The 23,962-nt window shown below is 39.6% G+C and overlaps 2 protein-coding genes across 3 annotated transcripts in view; one reads left to right on the top strand and one right to left on the bottom strand.

Annotated features, from left to right (window-relative positions):
- Nucleotides 1-19,782, top strand: part of sh3pxd2b (SH3 and PX domains 2B) — a 37,717-nt gene extending 17,935 nt beyond the window's left edge. The window contains exons 5-14 of one of the 2 annotated variants that reach the window (XM_069145994.1): nt 4,456-4,547; nt 9,071-9,096; nt 11,093-11,224; nt 11,430-11,531; nt 12,695-12,778; nt 13,614-13,731; nt 15,414-15,625; nt 15,925-15,971; nt 16,084-16,209; nt 16,374-19,782. In XM_069145994.1, coding sequence (XP_069002095.1) covers nt 4,456-4,547; nt 9,071-9,096; nt 11,093-11,224; nt 11,430-11,531; nt 12,695-12,778; nt 13,614-13,731; nt 15,414-15,625; nt 15,925-15,971; nt 16,084-16,209; nt 16,374-17,918 — 2,484 coding nt within the window. In that variant the 3' untranslated portion in view covers nt 17,919-19,782. The remainder of the gene's footprint in view (nt 1-4,455; nt 4,548-9,070; nt 9,097-11,092; nt 11,225-11,429; nt 11,532-12,694; nt 12,779-13,613; nt 13,732-15,413; nt 15,626-15,924; nt 15,972-16,083; nt 16,210-16,373) is intronic. The other variant, XM_069145999.1, reaches the window with a different exon arrangement.
- A 1,095-nt stretch (nt 19,783-20,877) lies between these two features.
- stk10 (serine/threonine kinase 10) overlaps nt 20,878-23,962 on the bottom strand; it is a 39,193-nt gene continuing 36,108 nt past the window's right edge. The window contains exons 17-20 of the mRNA XM_069145993.1: nt 23,758-23,946; nt 23,542-23,667; nt 23,223-23,336; nt 20,878-22,683 (exon numbers count right to left, since the gene is read on the bottom strand). Of these exons, the coding sequence (XP_069002094.1) occupies nt 22,543-22,683; nt 23,223-23,336; nt 23,542-23,667; nt 23,758-23,946 (570 nt within the window). The 3' untranslated portion in view covers nt 20,878-22,542. The remainder of the gene's footprint in view (nt 22,684-23,222; nt 23,337-23,541; nt 23,668-23,757; nt 23,947-23,962) is intronic.

The following is a 23,962-nucleotide window of genomic DNA, read 5'->3' as shown; positions in this document are numbered from 1 at the left end:
CCACAGCTCATTCCAACAGTTTAAAAAGAAAAATATAATGTAAAACATGCATTATCCAGCTCATTATATTGCTTTTTAAGAACAAGATTAATCACTTGACCTCAAAAATGCAAGTGTGTAATCTCTAGCTGCACTGTGGCAGAAGTATGGCCGTAAAAGTGCCATTAGCTAGCAACTAATTTCTTCCATTTTATTGAACTGTAACCACCGCAGCTTAAATTACATTATGATTGACATACAGTTTGTTTGTTTTTAGCTTCTGAAGTAAATTCAAACGGTAGTTTAAGGGTTTTTAGTTTTTCTAAATGAGTTGTCAACTCTTTGTCTGCAGCAACCAAGATGCTTGTCTGTTTTCTTTTTTTATTCATCTACAGAGTGGATAGCTTGACCACAAAGTCACGTGATTTAGGTGTGAAACCGTGCTCTTTCAGAAATGGCAGGGAGCTTTTGTTGTAATATCATGTTGTGGTGGTTACTACCAGCTGAGATGTGCCAGAGGCTACGAGTCTGCTGTTGCTGAGCTTGTTGCAGTCAGCATATCCACAACCCTTCGGCTGTGTTTTTGCAAAATATTCACAGGCTTGCCTCAGGGCTCCTAACCATACACTCCTCCCTTTGTCTGTTTGAGAAGGAAAATGTACCTCTGACTTAGCCCTTACTCATGCATTTTCAACTGTTCTATCATTGGGTCACTTCTTTTCTCAATCAAGACCTTCAAGAAGCCATCACAATTACCAGTTAGTTTCTAATATGGAAATAATGGACAACTTCTTCCTTGATAAACACAACAATTCATAAGGCCTTAGACTGATGAGAAAAACTTTTAAGTATGATAAACAATGTCGAGGACTGGAGGGGCTCTGTGTCATCTGGGGTTAAAGGAATGTACAGCTGGTGTAGGCCACATCTTTAACCACTTATGTAAAGAATAAGAGTTTGGGGGAGGAATGGGTAGATTTGCGTGTTCATGTCTGTGAGTGTGGATGTTTATGGGAATAGCTGGGCCAACTTTACGTTGGTGGCGCTGCTGCAGTCAAAGTTGTTATCGTGGGACTGCATGAAAAGCTATAAAAATGTCCATGTTGAAGATTGTTTAGTGGAAGAGTTTAATGGTCTTGGATTGGTTCCATGTTTTGTCAAAACTATTAGGGCTGAGTAATGTCCATATTTTCACATTTTGACTTGACAAGAAATATAAATAAAATATAGAAAATAAAGAGACCCAAGAGTTTAGGATTTAAGAATCCCTGCTAATTTTCGGTCGTAAGCACCTGTCTTCAGAGATGTCTTGGTGGGCAATAACTTTTTTAAAGCATTATTTTAGGACAGAGAATGTTGGAGCATTAAGTCGAGTGGAAACAGCTTGTATATAAAAGTGGACGCAGGTTCCGCGTCTGAAGAAGGAGAACGATGCGGAAGTTGTGTGTGCCACTAGTGGGTGCCTCCAAGAAGTCTCCGGCTCCACAGACTCCCGTTCAACTTCTCTCATGAAATACAAAGTCAATCAATTTTTTTCCGCGAGTCATCATGGTGTTGTTAGCTAAAGTCCATCTTTCTTATTAGTTTACCGGTGGTCAATCTGAAAATAATCCTGTCATTAATTAAATTTGAGCCTCAAAAAGTGGTGTTTTTTGGGGGCGTGTCATTTTGATTGACAGACCTGTGGGCCAGTCAAGTTTCCATCACAAGTGGGAGGTCCTGGGGTGTTTAATCAGATTGAGTCACATCTACTGCTCGTTCCTCCCGAGATCATCCAAACATGGTTACTTCTAACTCCAAACCCTTACGAGCTAGCAAGATGGCGACAGCCAAAACCCGAACTTTAGCCCTCTTAACGGCCGTTCGCAAACCAATTGGTGACCTCACTGTTGGTTGCTGTTTTGGATGGAAATAAATACAGTCCTGTAATAATGCCTTTAAATTTGAGCCATGGAAAGAATTCAGACTTCAACACTGTGTATTACACACTCAGCATTACTTGAACCCTTTGATAGCATCTCGTAGGTCAGATCTCAGAATTCAGCTTTGGCGGTGAATAAAAGTTGTTACATCAACTGCAGGAACAAATCAGAAATTCACTGTAAGAACAGAACCATCTACTCCTTCATTCATGTAGTCAGATTGGCAAGGTGAAACTTCATGTTTTTCTAATGGAAGTGCTGCGTCAGCCCTTCTGTTGTACAGCTGAGGCTTTTGACCTGACTCGCATGGAATTTCCCCAGTTGTGAAGCCTTGTGTTTTTATCCATGTCGGGAAACACAACTCGGATAAAAGAAAGAAAGGGGGGGGAGGGAAAACATGGAATCAGGGATTGTTTGCTTAAACCAAAACTGCTGAGCCAGGACCATGAGCCGGGTCACACAGCTTGAAGTAATGCATCACATCAAAACATCTATTAAAGGATAAATACATTTCTACACGACCCACAGTATTTATTTTGAAACATAATATCTCAAATATCCTACAATCTAGAGAGCAGACAGTTTTTTTTTTTTAAGAGTTGATGTTCCAAATATTGAATATTTGAGAATATATTTACACACAGCCCTTTTTTGTTTAACAAAAAATGGACATTATTTAAGTTAATGATGCTCTTTTGTGACGTAACGGACGCAAAACACAACATCTTAAACCTCCCTTGTCGTTGCTGAGGCCCTTTTCAATATATGTGTCTACATGTGAAAAGTTACTGTGTGCAGATACAGTCACAATGTCCTGTACCTTATGAAGAGAGATCTTTCATTTCCATGACATGTTTTTCCTTGGAGAATACCCACACATGCACGCATGCGCACTTGCACAAACACGCACACAATTATCTTAATGTGGCCTCCTGTAAAGAACACCCATAAAGTCCATTTGCTGTAATGTACCCTGAGCTCCTGTCTCCTCCCTGGAGAGAATTGTAATGAGTGGACGGGCTGACGCGAGGAGAGAAATAAATCTAAAGAGACGATAGCTAGTTGAGGATGCACTCTGACCTCAGCCACGGTGCAACATCCTGGTTTACCATTCTGGTCATCTTCTGGCGAGAACCAGTAAAATCTCTTAAATCAGCTACTCAGCAAAACAGGAGAATTTGTTAAAGCGTAACAATCTTGTTTCTACCGTGAACCAGCAATGGACACGCGTGCACATTTTCTTTTATAGTAGTGCCACTCCCCTCCTTCAACACAAGCTGCAGGCATGGACTTATGGTCGTAAGTATGACGAGGCAAACGTGGCGTATGGGACAAGGACACTTGGGTTGGGTCTTTGGCTTCATTTCCATATCCGTCAGCCCTGACGTTATGTCGGTGTGTGTGTGGGTGTGTCAGAGAGTGCAAGAGGTGGACTCTGCTCCCTCAAAGGACAAAACTGAAACACTTAGTAGTATTAAAATCAGAGGTAGAGGCCAGCAGACGAGGCTTGATGGATAGCAGTGAGCTTCGCTTGCCAGCAAATGGAGGAGGTGTGGTTAAGCCCTGTCAGAAGTCGGAGACGGTCTTCACTGGCTCGTCCGTGTCAGTTATTTTGTATTCCGTTTCGTTGCTGCGCTTTAGTGGTTTGATTGAGAGACAGTGAAAGACAGAGGAGGACGAGCAGTTAAAAGACAGACTCTGGAGAGAACACAAAAAAGCGAGAACATGGCTAGTTGAGAGAGAGCGAGAGAGATGGATGACATCAGCAAAGAGAAAACTAAATGTGGCTGTTTGTCGTTTATCTCCAGCCGTTATGTCAAGGCTCATCTCTCTGCTGCTCGTGAGCCTCGACAGAAACATAAGATGAGGTAGGAAGGCGAGATGGATCAATCAGTTGAGCTTGAGAACAGAGGAGAGAACAGAACCAACTGGTGTGTCTGATTATTAGTGATATACTTATTACTATCGATGCACTTTTATTCTGAATATTGTTTTACTTTTGCTCTCTACTTTAAAAATCAAACGCCCGTGGAGATACTATAAGTAACGATAACTAACTATGCAAAACTAGAAATAATATTAGAAACTAGTGGTTACCTGCTGATACAGGAACAAAAAAAAAGCTTTAACGCATGTGAAATTTGAAATCTGTTTACTCGTTAGCAAGAAATAATATGAACTATCTAACGAACAGAAAATACAAGACCAAAAGTATAATGTCTCTGTGATTGAGGGGAAGACAGTTGCTGTACACTGCGTGGGAGTTATCCCACGCCGGACCTTTGAGGTTGGACAAACTGCGTTGAAAAACTTACAACAGAAGAACGTTTGATAAAATAAGTCGCACCATGCAACATTTATCCCTGAACAGGAGGGCAATCTGTAAATGCCCTAAATACTCTTGTGTTGTAATTTCTTGCTCTGTGACATTATGCAGGCCAGAACCAGTGAGCACTGTGTTTATCTTCTGGTTGACTTCTGCGTGTACTGAGGTGATTGTACTTGTCACTTTGTGTGATGAACTCAAGTTTCCTGCTTTCTTTTGTGCATGCAGGCCCTCATTCAGCTGCCCGTCTACATTTCCCAGTGCGAGGAGGTCAGAGTGTTTTTTGAAACCAGACCTGAAGACCTCAACCCACCCAAGGAGTAAGTACCACATATAGACACACACACACACGCATATCCTCAAGAAACCCTCAGGCTCACTCACAATCGCAAATCATAGCTCCTCTGACTCATGTCACGTCACGTCACATGCTGTCAGCATTTACCCTCCATTCTGCTGCTAATTACGTACCACCAATGAGCATTCATTACACTCTAATGGATGGGATTTCATACCGTTGCACTAGTTCCTGTTGGGTTTTTCCCAACACATGTTAATGGGTCCATTTTTGGATGCTGAGTTTGCATTTGAGCATGTAGCTGCAGCTCAGTTTAACCACTGGGCTCCAGACAGCTGAGGCTGCATGGTTCTTCTGAAGGCGCGGAGACCTGCTTTCTTGTCACTTGTAAATCTCACTCGACACATTAGCGTCATACACAGCGCTGACGGTAACTATGTGCCAAGACGAAGACATCAGCGGGCAACGGACGGCAGCATCCAGCACACCCGTGTGCTGACACGCACTTAACTTCCCTCGCATGCCATGGTTAAAAATTTGTTGTTGTTAGAGTTACTAACACCTTCAGGGCAGCCGAGGTTATGGCTTCGCAGTGGGACTTACGTTTTTTTTTTTTTTTTACCATATAAGATGTTTTCTTTTCACCAACTGCTGTCAGCTGCCGCAATAGTTTTAACCTCTTTGTCATCACATACTCATGTGTGCTGTTGGGAAGTTGCCTCGGTAGGCAAGAAATTGATATGATAAGACCTGTGACGTAGGGCCTGGGAGTGCATGTTGGGGCAGCAGTAAAATAGCACATAAAAAAAGAGAGTGGTTTTTTTTTTAATTTGCAAATCTGGGTCACAGACAAGAGAGACTAGCACTGCGTCTCAATCCAAACCTCGAGCCTTTCGCAGCTCACGTCGGGCGAAGGCGGGGTACACCCTGGACCGGTCGGGACTTTTCAAATGAGAAATATTTGCGTATTCAGGATATAGCAAGCAGGTGTGAGTGTGTCCTTTTCGTGTATTAATCGTCCTCCCAGTCCCCTTGACATTTCATATAACTGCTGATGCGGTGAAATTGCTTTCTTTTCCAGTCATTTACAACACGAGCTCATATTTTATTTGGCCCGGAAGCCACGGTGTGTACCTTTTTGGGATTGTAGCATCTTTAATTTGTTTTTTTAATTAGATAATGAAATAAACATTACATTCACTGTGAATCACTGTGTATCTGGGACAGTGTGCATCTGCTGTCTGCTACAATGTTTTGAGACGTGATAATTTTCTAATTCTACATCTTATGGCTTTACTTCTCATTATAATACTTTATCTCTTGTAAAGTCTAGAGAAAAACACACTATAATGTAATTATTAACACAAAACCAGCACAATATTTTCACTTAATATCATCATGCCTATCAGGAGTGACTTACACTGAGCGAGCAGCTGGGGGTTCTTGCTCAAGGACAATTAACAGGACATATAGCTGCTATGGGGATTGAATGTGAATTGGGTAATTCCAACAGCCTGCCATATTGTCATCTATAATGTGAATGGATTTAATGTCACTTTAAAGTGTGCCGTGTGATACAGTGAGATACTTTACTGAGCTTACTCCATTGCTCAGGACCTGTGATTCGGGCTGAGAAATATATTGATATTATATTGATATCATGATATAAGGCTAGAAACAGTCTTAGACTTTGGATATCATAATATTGTGACATGGGTTAATTGTTGAAGAAAAATACATTTTGAACAACTCCAATGACTGATATAAAAGAAGACTCTATGTTTTGCACTCTAAATTATGACTTTATAAAGCGGTGGTATGTAATTTACTCAAGTACTGCACTCTGTTACAATTCTGGTGTTTTTGCCCTACTGGAGTATATCAATTTTACCCTGCCCATACTTTGAATAATAACAGCTTTATAACAGTATATGTTTGAATGACGGTAGTTATTAGTAAGTTTGCACAGTAAGATAAAGAAAAGATGGAATGAGCTTAAAGATACGATGTATTATAATATTGTAAATATAAGTGAGTATATAGAATGGTGAAACAATAAAAGCTTGCTATAATTTAATATATTTACCTTGCAGGGTCATTTAGTGGATATTACTTCTGTATTTACAATGCAGTGGTTTTAAATTATATCTTGTGCTACTTTTATTTTGGTAAAATATGTGACTACTCCTTACACCACTGGTATTGTAAAACAGAGCGAGGAAATTCTTATGACAGTATTATTTGCACATGCAGTCAATATGCACAGCCAAGAAGAGTTCATATTTGTCTCCTCTTTGATGTGGGGAAACTTTTCACAGCCAGCTGTCTTTCAGTTTTATGATTAAAATCGGACATAGATCTCTTAAATCGCAGCGGTAAATGTCCGATACCAAATGAGAAACATATCTGAAAGCCTGTCAGCGGACTGCTGATCTGTTTACGTAGTTTCTTTCACCTCTGCCTCTCTTTCTGTCTGCTGCACTCTTTTGCTCGCATACTTCGTGTGAGCCAAGGGAGGACCTCACGTCCTCCCTTGGCGGAGGTTGCCAAGGACAGATAGCTCTTTACTCCTCATACAAAACCCCAAGCATGTGTTGGGTCGAGGCAGGAAAAAGAGAGGGCGCATTTAGTTGAGGCGGACAAATATAGGAAAGACCTTGGTTTGTCTTTATTGAAATTGGATTACTGCTTTCTGCTAGTGCAGCCTGTTGTTTGGCTGGCTGACAACAGGCTGGTGTACAGATACAGCAGCCACTGTGGGAGAAGATTTATCGTGGTCTATAAATCTACTGCGCCGAGAGAGACATGTTAGACTTTCTCCTTAAGAGCAGCAAAGACGAGAGGAAAAGGGAGGAGCAGCCGAAGAGGAGAGGAACAGGAGAACTTGATCGTAAAGAGGAAGTCGATGGTCACGAAAAGAGGGAGGAAGAAAAGTGTCGAAAAGAGGAAGTGTTGCAGCAAGACTGAGGCGAGGAAAAGTAAAGGAGATCATAATGAAGAAAACAGAAATAAATGGTGGATCAATAGGGAGGCCGGGTGGGGGATAGAGATTTCATGAATCATTAAAATCAGAGTCCTCTGTGATACAGCACCTGTTTACTGTAAAGTTTGGCCTCAGGTGTAGAAACTTGATAGTTTTTATTTTAATGGGTCTCCTGGAATCAGAACCCAGAGCAGCTCTCCTCCTCTGCAGAGGCTTTGATAAATGCTCATTTTCTTTTTTTTTTTTCTGTAAAAGCAAACCTGGTGTTTGCATGTTCTCACGGTTCCTCTGCAGTCATAGTTTGTTCTCCCATTTGTCATGTTATGCGTCATAGTTAGCTGGGGTTAATGTTCCCATGAAAGGTGGAATTGAAATGGGCCCTACCGATAACCAGCCTCAGAGTAACATGAAGACATGTATGTGGGAGGAGTTATTTCATTTCTTTACTAAACTAGTTAAAATAACCACATCAGGCCAAGGATCCAGGTCAGTGCATGCGTCCGCTGCGTTGCATGACCCTGGTTTCACCTTAGTGGTAAAAGAAGCAAGCAAAGGACAGACATATGGTACACAAACGTTCTTTTATAATGATCAGAATCATAGGCACTGCTTTGGTTAGCCGGCCTGGGTATCTCCTTTTATAGTACATTAATGGCCACGCTCACGGGTGAAGATTTATTGAGACTTAAGTCTCTACAATTAACAGTTCTACCGATCGAATAACGCTTTATGTGGCTGAGAGCGTTCATGTTAATGCAGGGAAACGAACACGGAGCAGCTGCCAAGGAAAATGATCGAGGGAGATGAATCAGTGAGTTAATAGATGTGGAGGATGTGAGGTGGAAAAAGGAAGGCAATGGAAGGACATAAAGTAAAGGAGAAATCTTTAGACAACAAAGAGGGAGAGACGGAGGGAGGGAGGGAGTAAACTGCTGAGCATTAGCCACCAAAGACTTTGAGGCATCTGGACGTTGAATCAGCTTCTGACTGCTGCTGCGGAGCGATGGTCTATTTATCTGGTTAATGTCTAAACCAGAAACAGCAGATGCTGTATTGTATTTTACATCATTTTAGAGATCGGCTATCTGGAGGCTCTGTATTCACGATGGGTCTCAGAGACGGAAGCAGACAGATGCTTTTCTCCTATATGTCTGTTGCATATTAATAGATCGAACGGGAAAAGACAATGTTATTAATTAGTATTTATTCTTGGGAGAAGGTGTAGTGATCGGTGTATGTGCATGTGTACAATTCAAAATCTAATCAACTGAACTTTATTTAAAAAGCATCATTAGTGCTGGTTTGCCAAGTGAATTCCAATAACCTAAAACATCACCAGTAACAAAGATAGAACTCGTAATGACAGTAGTAGTACAAATACAACAGTGCATAAGTACATTAACCAAACATCTTCTGGAAACATAAGACTAAATTAGTTTCTCTGAAGCAAAGTAATGATTAAAAAAATACAGAATACGGAGTCGGATTCACTAAATAGCTCTGAGGTTTTTTGTTTTTTAAGTTTTTCCAGAATTTATGTGTTGGTTTTCTCTCCTTGACAGGGACCCCATCGGAAAAAAGAAGTCAGGTAAGACACAACTTTAATTCTGTATTTGACATGGAAATAGGATTAGGTGGGACTCGTGTTTTATCTTGTCTTTTTGGGGGGGAATACAAGTGCAAAGAAGAAAAATAATCCAGCACTTTGTTGCGTCATTGCTTTTATTTCTTTTTTTTATAAAAAAAAAAAAAAAAAAAGAAGTCTTCTATAATTCCTCTGTAGTATATAATATAACATTATCTCCATCTAGTGGTCACAGTTTTACACACAATCACAAGAACATTTATTTTACTAGAACAATTTTTTTCCTTCAACAAAATCCCATTTTGTCTCTACTTCAATGTCTTGAATGTTTTTTTTTTTTTCTACAGTTGACCTTTAACGAGCAAGGAAACGACCTTAAACATTGTCTTTCTATTTCCCTTCCTAGATGAACTGATATCCTCTCGGTTCATCTATTATTCTTACGTTTGCATTCACGTAATTCTTTTTTTTCAGTTTTCTTCTCCATTCATTTTCCTTTCCATCAGGGTTTGTGGAGAGAGCGACTACTTTCCTAAACCGAGGTAGTAAACACGCTGTCATGCTCGGTCGTGCTGTGTGTGTAACGCGGCCCCCCCGGCCCGGCGCTGGTGGGGTGTGGCTCTGTTGAAGGCTCGGGGCTGACATTGGTTGCGTCACAATATAGCTGGTGAATTTTAGAACCCACTGGGCTCCTGTCTTGGCTGGATTTATGTTAGTCGTGTTGGTTGCCAATATTTGTCTGAATGTTCCAAATTTCATATACACATTGTTTTTAGGCTATCTTCAGCTAACGTTCACAAGTTTAGCGAGTTTTCCTCCCAGTCTTGCTTTTAAGAAATATTTGCATTACTAATATTCAAATTGACAAAAATTGTGACTCTATTGCAAATTAAGAGATGCATTTTTGTTGCTGTTGGTCCAACCCATTTTTCTTGGCTTGCTGCTGCTCACTGAAGGATGTGCATTAAAAGACATTGTGCTGTGATGGTGTAAGGGGAAAAAAAAAAAAACGTTTGGAATTTTCCATGCGTGTACTTTTTATTTATTTTCATATTACATTCTTAATGCTAGTTTGGTCAGACTCATTTTCTGTCCGTGCGTTACAAACTCACATTTGTTGAAAATGTGTCCAACAGCACCTTCAGTGATCGGCACGCTGTCCTGGATATTAATGTCCCTTCACCATTCCTCACCTTGCTGCAAAAGTTTAAATGTTAAAAACTTTGTGTCAACCAAAAGGTAATTTTGTTTGCACATTTAAAAACTAGAATTAGCTTGACTTGTCAGCTTTTATTCTGGTTATTTCTACATAGTAGAGTCACCGTGATACGAGTAATTTCCAGTGGTTGTATTGTGAGCCCTCGTGTGTTAACGTAGATAGAGCTCATGCTGATTTGGTGCTGACTTTGGTGGTGGGTCTTACTGGTAATTTGTCTCTATGGTGGAGTCACAGCTATGTTGGTGAATATATTAACAATCTAAACTTTTTTCAATCCGTACCCGACGCTCTCCCAAATCTCCCTCCATTTCTCTGTCAGCTTCTTGTTTCCCCTCACGCCGTCTTTCCAATCACTTGTTAATAGCTTTTGCACAAATTGTAACCTTGGAAATATGAGTTGTTCACTTACTGTAGCTCCCTCGTGATTTTGCCTGTTGTGTAAAGATCAGGCTTAAATTGGGTTATTTGTGAAGTTCTTTTAAGAACATACGAAATCTGGCATTTCAAAAGGTCATATTACATTTGGCCAATGAGATACAAAACCTTTAAAGGTCAGTACCTCAAAACCACACAGATGCAACCTCATGGTTCCAAGTCTATAGACATTCCTTGATTAGCAAATATTACCAAAGATCGTCGGTGAATGTTAGAAGATATTGAGTGGAGGCTCTTTTTTTTTTTTTTCACAATATTGAGATTTCATTCTTGACTCGCTTAAGAAGTGAGCAGAAAGAAGAAGTCAAATGAACTTCTGTTGTGATTTTATTCCCTTGTTAACAGGAGATTCCACCTCAGCAGACCCTCTCCTCCTCGACCAGTATGTGGCAGTAACGGACTACGAGAAGCAGGAGAGCTCTGAGATTAGCCTGCATGTGGGCCAGGTGGTGGAGGTCATTGAGAAAAATGAGTCAGGCGAGTTCCATAAAGTATCCTGTATACCGTCAATGTTTTCACAAGTTTTGATAGTGCCAAGATTGCCGATTTCATTGTTCCGCATACCTGTTACACGGAGTAGGCAAACATAACTCTCAGACATGCATTTCAACCACGAATTATCACTGATTAGAATTCCATGAAGATATTTTGTATATCGTGTGTTTGTATTCTTCTCATTCAGGGTGGTGGTTTGTGAGCTCAGAGGATGCCCAGGGCTGGGTCCCTGCCACCTGCCTCGAAGCACAGGATGACCCCGATGACTTCACTATTCCAGGGGAAGAAGGTACATAAAGCCTCCCCTATGGCTCCTATTTATTTATTTATTTTCAGATTTAATATTCTTACAAAAAAGAAATTGTGAAAAATCTGTGCAAGTCATTTCTGACCATTTGGAATAATGAGAGTATTTAGGAGTTAGACTGTTCTTGTACGTCATTTTGACAAATTTGTGCTGTTGTCCTTTCATTGCCTTCTAAAGTGCAACACACACCATGAGCACCACATCATTTATTACGCCGACAACTGTAGCACACACAGTAGTCAGTTGATTGATGATGTGCAGGAAGTAAATGTGAGAAAGTTTCTCCTTTTTTCTGTGAGTGTGGAGATGTGCATTGACACCAAGACTCTGGGAGTGTGTGTTAGACTGAAGAACAGCAATCCAAATATGTTCAAACACTTGAATTATAGAACACTCATCAATATAAATATGTGCAAGTAATAAATTAAGGTGAAACTAATTTGCCATCTGAAGCATAAATTGACATTCTGTTTAAAAAGCCCCATGAACATGTTGAAAGAACACATCGTATGATACTGTACAGCACACTCTAGGAGCCACTGTACAAATTACAGACCAGTTTCAGGTTTTGGCGAGCCTAAGAAGTATATGGTTTAAGAATAGACGCTGAGCTCGCTGCGCTGTCTTTGTTGGGCAAGTCAACCACATCTAACATCTACATTCGCTGATATTATAGAAATATAATACAAAAACAACAAGTTTGCAGTTGTTGAGCTAGAGCATAAATAATAATAATAATAATAATAAAACCAATCGGCATCAGTTTTTCAAGTTTCCCTCTAATGATACATTTTTTTTTTAAATATATTGTGATATTAAAAGAGTATGTCGCCATTTGTACTATTTCTGGTGCAGAAGCATGGTATAGTTGTATCACCAACATACTGGTAAGGGGTCCCAAAAAAAAAAAAAAAAAAATAGTCCAAACTAGCATGGATAAAAGCTGTAATGCAATGATTAGAAAACATCAAATTTGCACACACCTCAAGGGAAAGCACCATATAGGTCTACGAGGTCCATCAGTACTTCAAATGCTTTCGTTTAGGATGATTTAAAAAAAAAAAAAAAAAAAAAAAAAAATCCCCCTGATGGCCTATGTAATGTTCACTTCCTATTTTGCCCCACTTATTGTGCTGGGATGTCAGTGCCTCGGAGATTCTGGTCACTGCCAAGGCACGTGGGTCGCCGCAGAACTTTAGGGGATCTATTCAGCACAGGCTTTGGGCAAGGTGGAGCGCACGCCTTTCTTTCCCCCCTATACTGAATGTGTGCCTGTGTTCATACACATGCATACTGTGTGCATGTCTGTCCATGTGTATGCATGAAGTGGATGTTGCATGAGTGACCCAAGCATGTAGATTAAATCCTTGCATGAAAAGTGCATCGTGTTTTATGTTGTTAGACATTTGAAAGAAAATAGATACATAAGAAAACTGTGTCATTTCAGTTAACCAGCATTAATAAACACTTGATTATTCACTATCAGTAGTGTAACATAGATTGTCTACAATATATAAATAGTAATACAAATGGTAGAAATTCCTACGTTTCTTGTGCAGTAACAACTTTGTCCTGTTTGTGGTCAGTATTTGTGGAGGATGAATGTGTGTTTTGTGTGTTGCAAATTTGAATCTTACGTCTTCTCGCTCCACAAGATGCTGCTCAAGCCTTGCCTCATTTGATTAAGTTACACAAAGTAGAACTTGTGTATATCTGTCGCAACTTCAGCAGCTCATCCTAAATCACATGACGGATGGGGAGAGGTTTTTGAACCTTTTCATTAGAAGGGTTGTTGACATTTCAAGTGCTTAACAATAAAAATAAATTAAAAAAAAAAAAACTTAAATATTGATATATTTCCTTCAGTTTGAATTTAAAGAAAGTTACAGATTGCAACTTTAATTTTGAAACGCTACACACTGTCTCGCTGTGTTCTTTGCCTCCCCCAGCTATTTCCCTACATTAGCATCCATTTGTGTTACCCTATTTGTGAACCTTTACACAGTGATCTTCAAAACACTGTGTTCTTACATTTAATAATATTTTTCTTTTTCCCAAATCCAGAAGAAAAGTATTCTGTGATTTACCCGTACTCAGCCAGGGACCAGGATGAGATTGACCTGGAGCGAGGCATGATTGTCGAGATTATTCAGAAGAATTTGGAAGGCTGGTGGAAGATCAGGTAGGTTTAAATCCGTGACATTAGTTATTTTGAAAGTGGCACCAAAAAGCATTTGGGCAGTTAATCTACCATCATAGGGGCATAAAAAGAGAAGGCGCTCTCACCAGACCTATTGTGGAACATGAGGAATATGAAAAAGAAAAGCATAGGATGACTGCAGCGATCTGGCAGGAACATAAAATGAGCCAAGATCACTGATGTAGGGAATCACCTGTTAAAATAATCTTATCGTGATTGGTAAGAACAACAGAAATAAACTCATAAAATTCAAGATAAGAAGTTGATAGTTGAAGGCGGTAGACAGTCACGATGAGTACAGGCTGTTGCGATTTGACAGCCATTGCCAAGTATTTAAATGTTAGAAAATCACCGAAACGGTAGCGAGTACACGTAAAATTACAGGAGAAAAAATCAAAACTATCCCACCCCCTTTTTTTTTGTTTTCTGTATTTGAGTATAGAAAGGTAAAATCAGGAGAAGATTCCATCAAATAAGCTGAGGCAGTAGACGTGAGCCAGGTTTCAGATAAAAAATAGAAAGTTAAGACCATTTTCAGAAATAAAACGATGAATATAAGATGTCTCGCTGGAGAGGGACCTCATGTCCAGAAGCGCTGACTTTATCGGCTCGGGTTTGATCTTCACCGGCTCCGTCTGTGTCAGATGGACTTGTCGCCGGATTGCGTTTTCTGACCAGAGGGATTGGACTGACATTACTCTGCGAGACTGAACTTTTGTGAAGACTTGCCCGGTATTTCCTTGCGTTATGGCGACAGCTGATAATAACCAGAATAGAGATCGGTGCATTGGCAGCTGTAGAAGTGCAATGGTGTACGTGCAGCTGTATCTATTGAAAGAATCATGAACTCTTAAGTTTGCATCCAAAATACCTTTGCACACTTCAAAGACATGCGCTAAAAAAAAAAAAAAAAAAAAAAGATTCAGACAACAGAAGTGGATCTTTCGGAGGGATGATGATTCAAATGATGCATGTTGAAGGAATATTTAGCCCGGAAGAAAATAAAAGTCCCACACAGTTCTGGTGCCCCGTCCGAGTCCAAATGGGATGTGTTCAGGCACCGTATTTAGCTGTACGTCACCCACGTTTTGGCAGCGCTCACGAGCCCGGAGCACATTTAAAATCCAGGAAAATAGACTTAACGTGTTAAAATATGTTTTGGCTTGCGTTTACGGTAAATACAGCGGGTGAAATGTCAGCTGTTACGTCACCGGTCTGCTGGACTGATTTAAATTAAGAGCATCAGACACGTCTGGGACGGATGTCTGAAACCGTTTATGATTTCTTCACGGCTTTAGAATGGTGTTCCCGGTGCTCTGACCTAAATACCATCGTCAGCTTCTCGAGACCAGTTTAGATGAAGTGAACTATTGTCTATTGTTTAAAACCTAAGAAACTTCCTTTTGTGGGATGTGTGCTTGGAAAATGCGCTTTTGCTATCTGCCTTTAAAATTTAAAAAAATATATATATAATTTAATAATCCAAGGTAATTTATAACATTTTTAAGTTTCCAAGTGCTTTTTGGGCACGAGTATCTTCGATAATAATTGCAGAAAAACATACTTAACTAGTGGATATCATTGTACAAACTGCTGTTAAGTCTACTCGGTTAACCGGAGCATCTCGACTGAAGCCACTGAATGCACATCTCCCCTTCATTCAGGTACCAGGGCCAGGAGGGCTGGGCCCCAGCATCCTACCTGAAGAAGACTGAAATTCAGAGCCAGAAGCAGTCAGCAGGCGCTGCTGCCCATGCCAGTACAAATGACCTCGACGGGTTTTCTAAACAAAACCAGCAAAACAACGCAGCCAAGGAGAACCGAGACAACAGCCAGAAAGAAAACAGGCTCTCGCTTTTCTCTGATATCAACAAAAGTAAGTGAATTTACCTAAAAAAAAACAAAACACTTTTCTCACTTAAGTATATATACACTGTAAAAAGGACGCAAGGAAGCTGGCACACAAGTGATACATTTTTATGGCCATGATTTGCTTTAGGCGTATTGTCCAGTCACAGAATAGTCAGAATACCCAGAATGCGCATTACAGCTTAAATGCTTAGTATGCAAGAACTATTTAGTACACATTGCAGGATTTCAGATGGGCCGTGTGTGTTTCTTCTTTGCAAACACTAACTCGTTGTGTACTCGTCTTTTTTTTTTTTTCCTCCACAGAAGTGGGATCAAGACACAGACCTCCTCCACGCAGAGATCTTACCATTGTAAGATTTTACACAGGGGTGATTCTGGGCATCCTGAAAATAGCTTTCGGTATTTCTGAGGAAAAAGTTCTCCATCAATTTAACCATTACGTATCTCTCTCCCATCCCACAGCCACGTGGTTCGAACCTTCCGAAGCCGCCCATTCCTCCTCAAGTTGAGGAAGAGTGCTACACCATAGCCGACTTCCAGACCACCATCCCTGATGGTATTAGCTTCCAAGCTGGAGTTAAAGTCGAGGTGGGTCAGGCACCGCCTAAAGTTGTGTAACAATAAAGTATGGAAAACGTTTTCAGTGAAACATTTGGTTTGAATGAAAGTATGTTATTTTTGTATATTCATTTACTTTTGTAAATAATTAAAAAAGTTTTTGGGGTTTTTTTTCGTCACTTTTTTCCTACTAGGTGATCGAGAAGAATTCAGGTGGTTGGTGGTACATCCAGATAGATGACAAAGAGGGCTGGGCACCTGCCAACTTTATTGACAAGTACAAGAAGACCAGTAACGCCTTGCGACCAAATTTCCTTGCTCCGCTGCCCAATGAGATGGAGAAGCTCAGGCTGGAAGACGGTGGTTCTTCAAATGTTTCGGGCACAGATGACAGCTGGTCCAAGCCGTTACCAGACGAGCCCTCCACAGCCCCCGAGTCCTGTGCTCGGCCTAAGCTTAGAGATTGGAAGTCCGGTGCCAGCAAGGGCGCCACTGCTTTCTCTGGGCCTTTGCCCCCCGCCCCGGCCGCCCCTCCACTTGAGGAAAAGCCAGCTCTGCCACCTCGAAGGGAGTCCATCAACAAGAGCTTTGAATTGGAGGTATCGGAGAAACCAAGATTGGATAATTCCAAGCCTCTGCCCCCAAAACCCCCAACTCCTGGGGTCATCATGCCACTGGTTCCACCCAAGGCAGCCCCTTTCAAACCAGACAAACCACCAGAGACCAAGAAAGAGGATAAAAGCAAAGCTCTTCACCTTCGAAATGAGATGGGTCTTGAATGTGGCCACAAGGTCTCTGCCAAAGAGGTGAAGAAATTTAATCTGAAACCTGTACCTAAGCAGCCACCAAAACCCAAGTCGGAAGTACAGGAGGAGAAACCAGAGGCGCCCTGCCCAGCAGTGTTCATGAAGCCCAAGCCGGTGATTCGACCTAAACCTGTTCCCGCAGCCAAGCCAGAACCCCCAGCAGAGAACAAACTAGATATCACCAACCTGAGAAGCAAGTTGAGGCCATCAAAACCTGCAGATCTTGGTTCTGCGTCAGCTGAGGTGAACCACCAGAATGACACGTCACCAGCAATAAACAGCTCCCACCCGAGTTCACCCCCCAGCTCTCCTCCGATCCACATCCCAACTCTCAACAACAGTAAGTACTCTGATGAGCCCAAACTCCCTCCGAAACACATGAACGGTCACAGCCAGAACACCTCTTCACCCCCTGCAAAACCAGCGGTGCCTCCCCACAAGGAACCCCCTCAGAGACCTCCTGCCATGGCTCCAAGGAGACCTCCTCCTCCAAAGAAAACCGATCCGTCAAGCCCAACCGAATTCAAATCTCCACCCGCTCTAAAGGAGACCCAGGATGCTCCCAAGGTTGCACCACCACTCCTTAGCAGACCCCCTCCCCCGAAACCCAAAGGGTTTGTTCAGGCACCTCCCAACAAAGAGAAAGAAGAGTCCAAGGTGAATAAAGCCCCGATTCCTCCCAAGCCACCGCTGAAGAGCGAGAAGCCCGGGCCGCCCAAGGACAAGCTTCCGCCTTTACTAAAGGAGCCCAGTAAGGACGAACTGTATCTAGCTGTGGCAGACTTTGAAGGGGATGAGCAAACATCCAACTTCAAGGTGGGTACAGTGTTTGAGGTTCTGGAGAAAAACAGCAATGGCTGGTGGTTCTGTAAAAATGTAGGCGAAGAAGTCGAGAGCTGGATCCCCTCGAATTACCTGAGCAAGAAACCTTAGGCAGTAAATGTGCCGTCAAATATCACCGTCCAAAAAAAAAAAAAAAAAAGTAAACTAAGGATTTAGATGAACAAACTTATCACTAGTTTCTTGCTACCTAGCATTTTTTTTTTTTTTTTTATTTATACGTACCTTTTTTTATTGACACATTTTGTTAGGTTTCATTTTGATAAAGATATTCTACCTACCAACTGAACCAGCAATAACACATGACCTTAAAAGGTTTTGTGACGTTTACTCATTTTTGTTTTTAATCTCGATATTATATCAAATCTTTGATAAAAAAAAAAACGTTACTTGCTTTTGTTGCCATATGTCACAGCCTGTGTCAGTCTTGCCATTACTCCGGCTAGACACAAGAACAGCAGTATATGTATCGACACCTTTGCCTTTTATGATACGGTGCCTCAATATTATATGCAAAGTGCTTCAGTGCTTAATAAACTGTATGCAACTGTAGACATAGTCCTAGGTGGAATCTTGATATCATTAGACTAAAAATCAAGAATCTACATCGCAGGAGGTTAGACCAGATTTTTAAATCTAGTCGGTGTTTCCCCAGCAGGAGACAAAAAAAAATAAAAATTAAAAAAAAATCATAAATTACTTCAATAAAGACTGCACATGGACTCTCTGGGGGAGTTCATTGACTACATCTAGGTTACAAGTGCTATTAGCAATTAATAGAAGATATATCGTTGCCAAGTAGATGTGCTGTTTGTTATACTAGAGATGTTTTTTCTGCCATTGTAATGCTTTTCTTCATTGACTGCATAATTAATGTTGCGGCGATTTGTAACGGATGTGCACTTTTGTTCAGTTCAGGTATGTTTAAGGTTTGCACACACTGAGGGAAGGGGACAATTTGCCACTCTCCATTTTAAATTCTTAGTTTTTACTAGCCATTCTATTAGTCAAAACATCCACTTGAATCCACAATCTGTAAAGATGCGGCTAGAATTATCCAAACTGAGGAAGGTGAGAGGAGGCTCCACGTCAAAGCATTTGAACATAATTACGTTATCTCGCACCCAAAATTTGAGATTTGTAGAATGTGAAATGCAGAGCACATCTGCATGTCTGACCACGAACAATTGAAGATCTACAGTGATTTGTGCAATGCTTTACAGTATTGTAAGTGTACAGTCTGTTCTTAACCGAAGTTTGGTGCTCAAATAACAACAAAGTATGACCATTGTATAAAAATAATGTTTTAGATGGATGCTTGACTGGTCTCAAGCATGGTCAGAATGCAAATTATTTTTTATTGTACAGTATAATGAGAGTCATATCTTAACTGGTGTCACTTTTCTTTGATGGTCCATCTAGTAGTCATTTTTTTTTTCTCTGTACTGATAAAGGGGTTGGAAGACGAAAGGTCTAAGAAGGAATTTGATTAGTTGATTTATGAGTGGAAAAACTTTGTTTTTTTTGCCGTCAACAGATTAATGAAAAGTACGTCAATTTAAAAAAAAAGGTATATGTGAAACAACTGGCCACTAATTTTCCATCAAGTGCCCGTGGTGGTCCATGGTTTTGGAGATAATTAGACAACGCTACAAGCTGTAACACTGATTCTGTTCTGCTTCTAGTTGCTATAATGTTACACCACCTTCTAGCTATATTTGAAATGACAGTATGTCAACAACTAAAAGATATGTTAATTTTAGATGTAGCTGAAATTACATGGTTCAGGTGTATTTTATGTGGACAAAGGCAGGAAGGTATAGCACAAAGCAAATGTATGGATTGATGGTATTATCATTTCAGTATTGTAAACTATTTACTTGTTTATTATGTATTTTTCATTAAAAATGAGTCAGCTTTTGCTTTAAGTCAATAAAGGTTTTGATTTTTCACTTCAGATGTCATACTGTTTTAATCAAGAAATGAACCAATCAAAAACCAACATATTATCCTTCTTGAATTAAAGTGAATGTGCCAGATCGCAAGAAATTCTCTCAAGACATTCCTGAAATAGTGAGTTCTAGAGAATGAACTGGCAAGATGAGGACGGATGTGAGCTCATATTGACCTTTGACTTCCAAAATGTGTATATGTCATCCTTGCATCTAAGTGAACATTTGTGCCAGATTTAAAGAAAATATCAAACAAAATGTAATGCTGTAATATCTTGTCCAATATATTAAAAAAAAGTCATACTACAGCATGTTGAGGCTAGTAAATGTCAAAGAAATTTCATAGTTTAGCATGTCGTCCAAAATATTAAAAACAATACCTCGAAGTAATGTTGTCCAAAATATAAAAAGTCGTAGTATATCACGTCGTCCAAAATATAAAAAGTCATAGTATATTATGTCTTCCAAAATATCAAACAAATGTCATGGTACAGTGTGCCGTCCAAAATATATAATAAAAGCCATACTATAGTATGTCATCCAAAATATAAAAAAAACAAAAACATTATAGTTCAGTATGTAGTCAAAATATTTAAAAAAATGTCAGTATAGTATGTTATCCAAAATATTTTTGAAAACCCTGAGTATATGTCATTCAAAATCTCAAAAAAACTTCATACTATAGTATCTCTTCTAACATATAAAGAAAGTCATACTACAGTATGTTGCCCAAAATAATAAAGAAATTACTATAGGTATGTTGCTCAATATATATATATATTATATTAAAAAAAAGTTGGAATAGTATGTCGTCCAAAATATCCCAAAAATATCATAGTATGGTATGTCATCCAAAATATATATATAAAAAAAAGTCATACTATATTATGGTGTAAAAAATATCAAAAAGTCATCCAAAATATAATATAATAAAATATAAATATATATTACATAAATATATTTTCTCCCTGCTTTTTCCCCCCCAAATCGTTCTATTCAATGATTAAAAAAAAAAAAAAAAAAAAAAAAAAATGGCCTAAATGTGTTCATAACAACACCGAACTGCTGCTTCTATTGCAAAGAGTGTCCACCTTGATCCATGAATTTGAAAATCTGCATTTATTAGGAGTTATTTACAACAGTGGTTCCTTCTGATACAGTTTCATTCACACTCACAATCCCTCCACACAAATAATGTTAAGTAAACTGAGGCAGAGAGGAAGACATAGATGGAGCCATTAGGACAGAAACATTTTACAATAAATTAAAATACTTCTGAGATGGAGATGAAGAGAAAATAATTAAAGCTGTACCTGATTTCTGACCTTATTCAGTGTAAATATTAAGGGCAAACTGCTCTATAAAAAAAAAGACTTCGTCTCACTCAATTAACAAGGCAACAGGTTACATCGAGAGGCATCCTACAGCAGACTGAATTTTTGCACCGCCTTAAAAATTATATACAGCGTTATGTCCCAAAAGATCGTTTGAGAAATTAAACCACTCAATTATTGCTTCTGAAATAATACAAAAATATATAAAGAATTGAATCATTTTTAGCCAAATATGTTTCTTTCAATAACTTTGATAGATCTGGTTGTGGAGTTACAGTCTTCGTGTTATTCTCCCTCTCAGTGCAAAGGAAGGCAAAGTTTAATAAATATAAACCTCTTTAAGCTTAGCAAAGACATACATGTAATATTGCACATTGGTTAGCAGGCAGTTCATTTACTGCACACGGTATAGCAATTGTCACTTAATATATTTTTAAATCACCTATATAACATCCTTCAAAAAACAACAGTAATGTGCTTTGGCTTTGTCAGTTCCCATCCAGTGTTACTGATTTTACAGTAAAAAAAAATACAACAGAAAATAACCAGTAGCAATGTGAAAAGCAAGTAGTCTTCCCTTGTTTGTTAAAATCAAATTCCTAAATAATCATTTAAGAGAAATCAATAAATTCTAATAACTTTGGATTCAGCCTCACCCCATTTTTAAAAAAAAGATGCAAAATTATAGGCCATCATACCATGGGCATTGGTTAAAGAGAGAAAGAAAATGTCTAAATTAACATTTACAGTGATAAATCAATGCGGTTCTTTATTAGTCAGAAATAAATAAAAACAGATTTTGGCAGCCATGTTGACAAACAGGTTAACTGACCATGGCATTGAGAAATGGGGAAATAAAGGTCAGGAAATCATTACATTTTGGTCATATTTGGAAGACAGCACTGATAATTTGAGATTGAGATTTGAAAAGTGCATAATTACTGCATCACCAGTACTCATATTTTAGCCTTTTTGTCAGTTAAAACAAAAATCCCTGGCCGAGGGTTTTGGACAATAAACAATAAAAAAAAGTATTTTCTTTAATATTTACTTATTAAACAGATTATTTACTTTGGTATCTTCAACTGACTAAAATTAACAGCCACTGTATCATATTATTCTCATGTTTCACTGGTGAGCAATCAGAAGGGGATTTAAAAGGAAATAAAGACCCCGTTTGGGATATTAAGTGCGAGTCAAGTGAAGCACATGAACACAATACAAAACCTTTTTCCGAAGAAAAAAAAAAATCTCAAAACACGATTTAAAACATAAATATTCACTAAAAGAATAAAGAAACCTAATGGAGGGATAGACTCGCTGCCATTACTGGCAAAGCAAATTTAAACTGAGGCGGCAGACGATTGGGTTGTGTGTTGGTTCTAAAAGTGGGCAGGAGATGATGGTGTGCAATGTCACAGCATCTTGTTATTATGTGGTAGAGGAGTCTTGGTAAGGCACGAATTTGGAGAGTTTATTGGGGGAACTGGGGTTTGGGCAATCGGAACTCTCGCCCATCCTGAAGAAAGCCTCCTGCTCTCTTTTCTTTATGTTCAGGTCATCCTCTAGGGCCTGTGAGGGTGGAAACCAAAATATGTATAATAAATTACAGCACCAAGATGAAAACCTTGTTGATGTGCAAAGATATAAACACCAACAGCGAGTAAGGCGTTATGAATCATTTGATTTATCCAATTTTACATACATCTAAATGTTGAATATTTTAGAACCAAGATGGGGGGGGGGGGGGGAAACTGTTTATATTGTATTCCTCAATATGTTTCGCATTCTTTACTTAATTTAAAGATGAACATTTATGGTAAAAACAAAACAAAAAAATGTATGCAACACAGACATAGCCAATAATAAATATATATGTATATGTATATGTATGTATGTATGTGTCAAAAGGAGCCAGGGCAGCTCTCTCTCGTATCAATCCACACCGATTAACATTTCAGTGGCGCTTTTAATGCGGATTCCTGGTCAGCCTTCTTGCACACTTTTGTAATTTCATTATGTAAAACGTGAATATAACGCGTGTCGGGTTTTTTTTGGTGTAGATATTGAAATTGTTTTTTGTGTAACAAATTGTGACAGGAGAACTGTACCTTCTTTCTGGGCTTGAGCTGATCCCTCCAATCCTTCAACAGCTGGTTGTTTTGCTCGTCCAAATACTTGAGCCTCTGAGTTTCATTCTCGATGAGCAGGTGACATTTTTCATTCTGGAACCCAAAACAAACTTATTAACAACTGCGGCTGGTTATTGTGCTAATTCGGCGCACTAGTGTGTCCTATAAAAAAAATAATAATAATAAAAAAATTTTTTTTTTTAAAACTCCAATGGAGAAATGCATCTTGGTAGTTGTGTAACAAACCACAAGAGCTAAATAAAAAAAAAAAGTATTGTGTAAAAGGTAAGAAATGTACCTGTAGCTGCTGCAGCTCTCTGATGTTGCTTTCACACAGACCGATCATCTCTCTCATCTGGGTCTCGTGCTTCTGCTGCTGATGCAGCCTCTCCGCCTTCTGCCGCTTCTCCTCCTGCTGAGAAAACTAAAAGAGCCGCAGAGAGGGAGGGCGAGTTGCTCAATAAAATGAACCCGATGCTTAAATATGGAGTGCGTGACACCTCTCCTGCCCCACCTGTTTGATCTTCTCTCTGTCCTCTGAGGCGCTGCCTGTCGAGTTGATGCGGAGGCTCTTCTTGAACATGGCCATACGGGTCTTCGCCTCGCTGCGCTGAATCTTGGGCAGCCGGCTCTTCTCCTGCTGCTGCCGAGCTTTCAGAATCTCGATCATTCGCTGATTGTAGCACTGGAACTGCTCCTGCTCCTGAGGTGTCATGGGA

The sequence above is a fragment of the Embiotoca jacksoni genome, unplaced genomic scaffold (genome assembly GCF_022577435.1).
Source record: "Embiotoca jacksoni isolate LCO1_2020_lvr unplaced genomic scaffold, fEmbJac1.0.p SCAF_13, whole genome shotgun sequence".
Lineage (NCBI taxonomy): Eukaryota > Metazoa > Chordata > Actinopteri > Embiotocidae > Embiotoca > Embiotoca jacksoni.
This window is presented reverse-complemented; position numbering and strand designations above follow the sequence as displayed.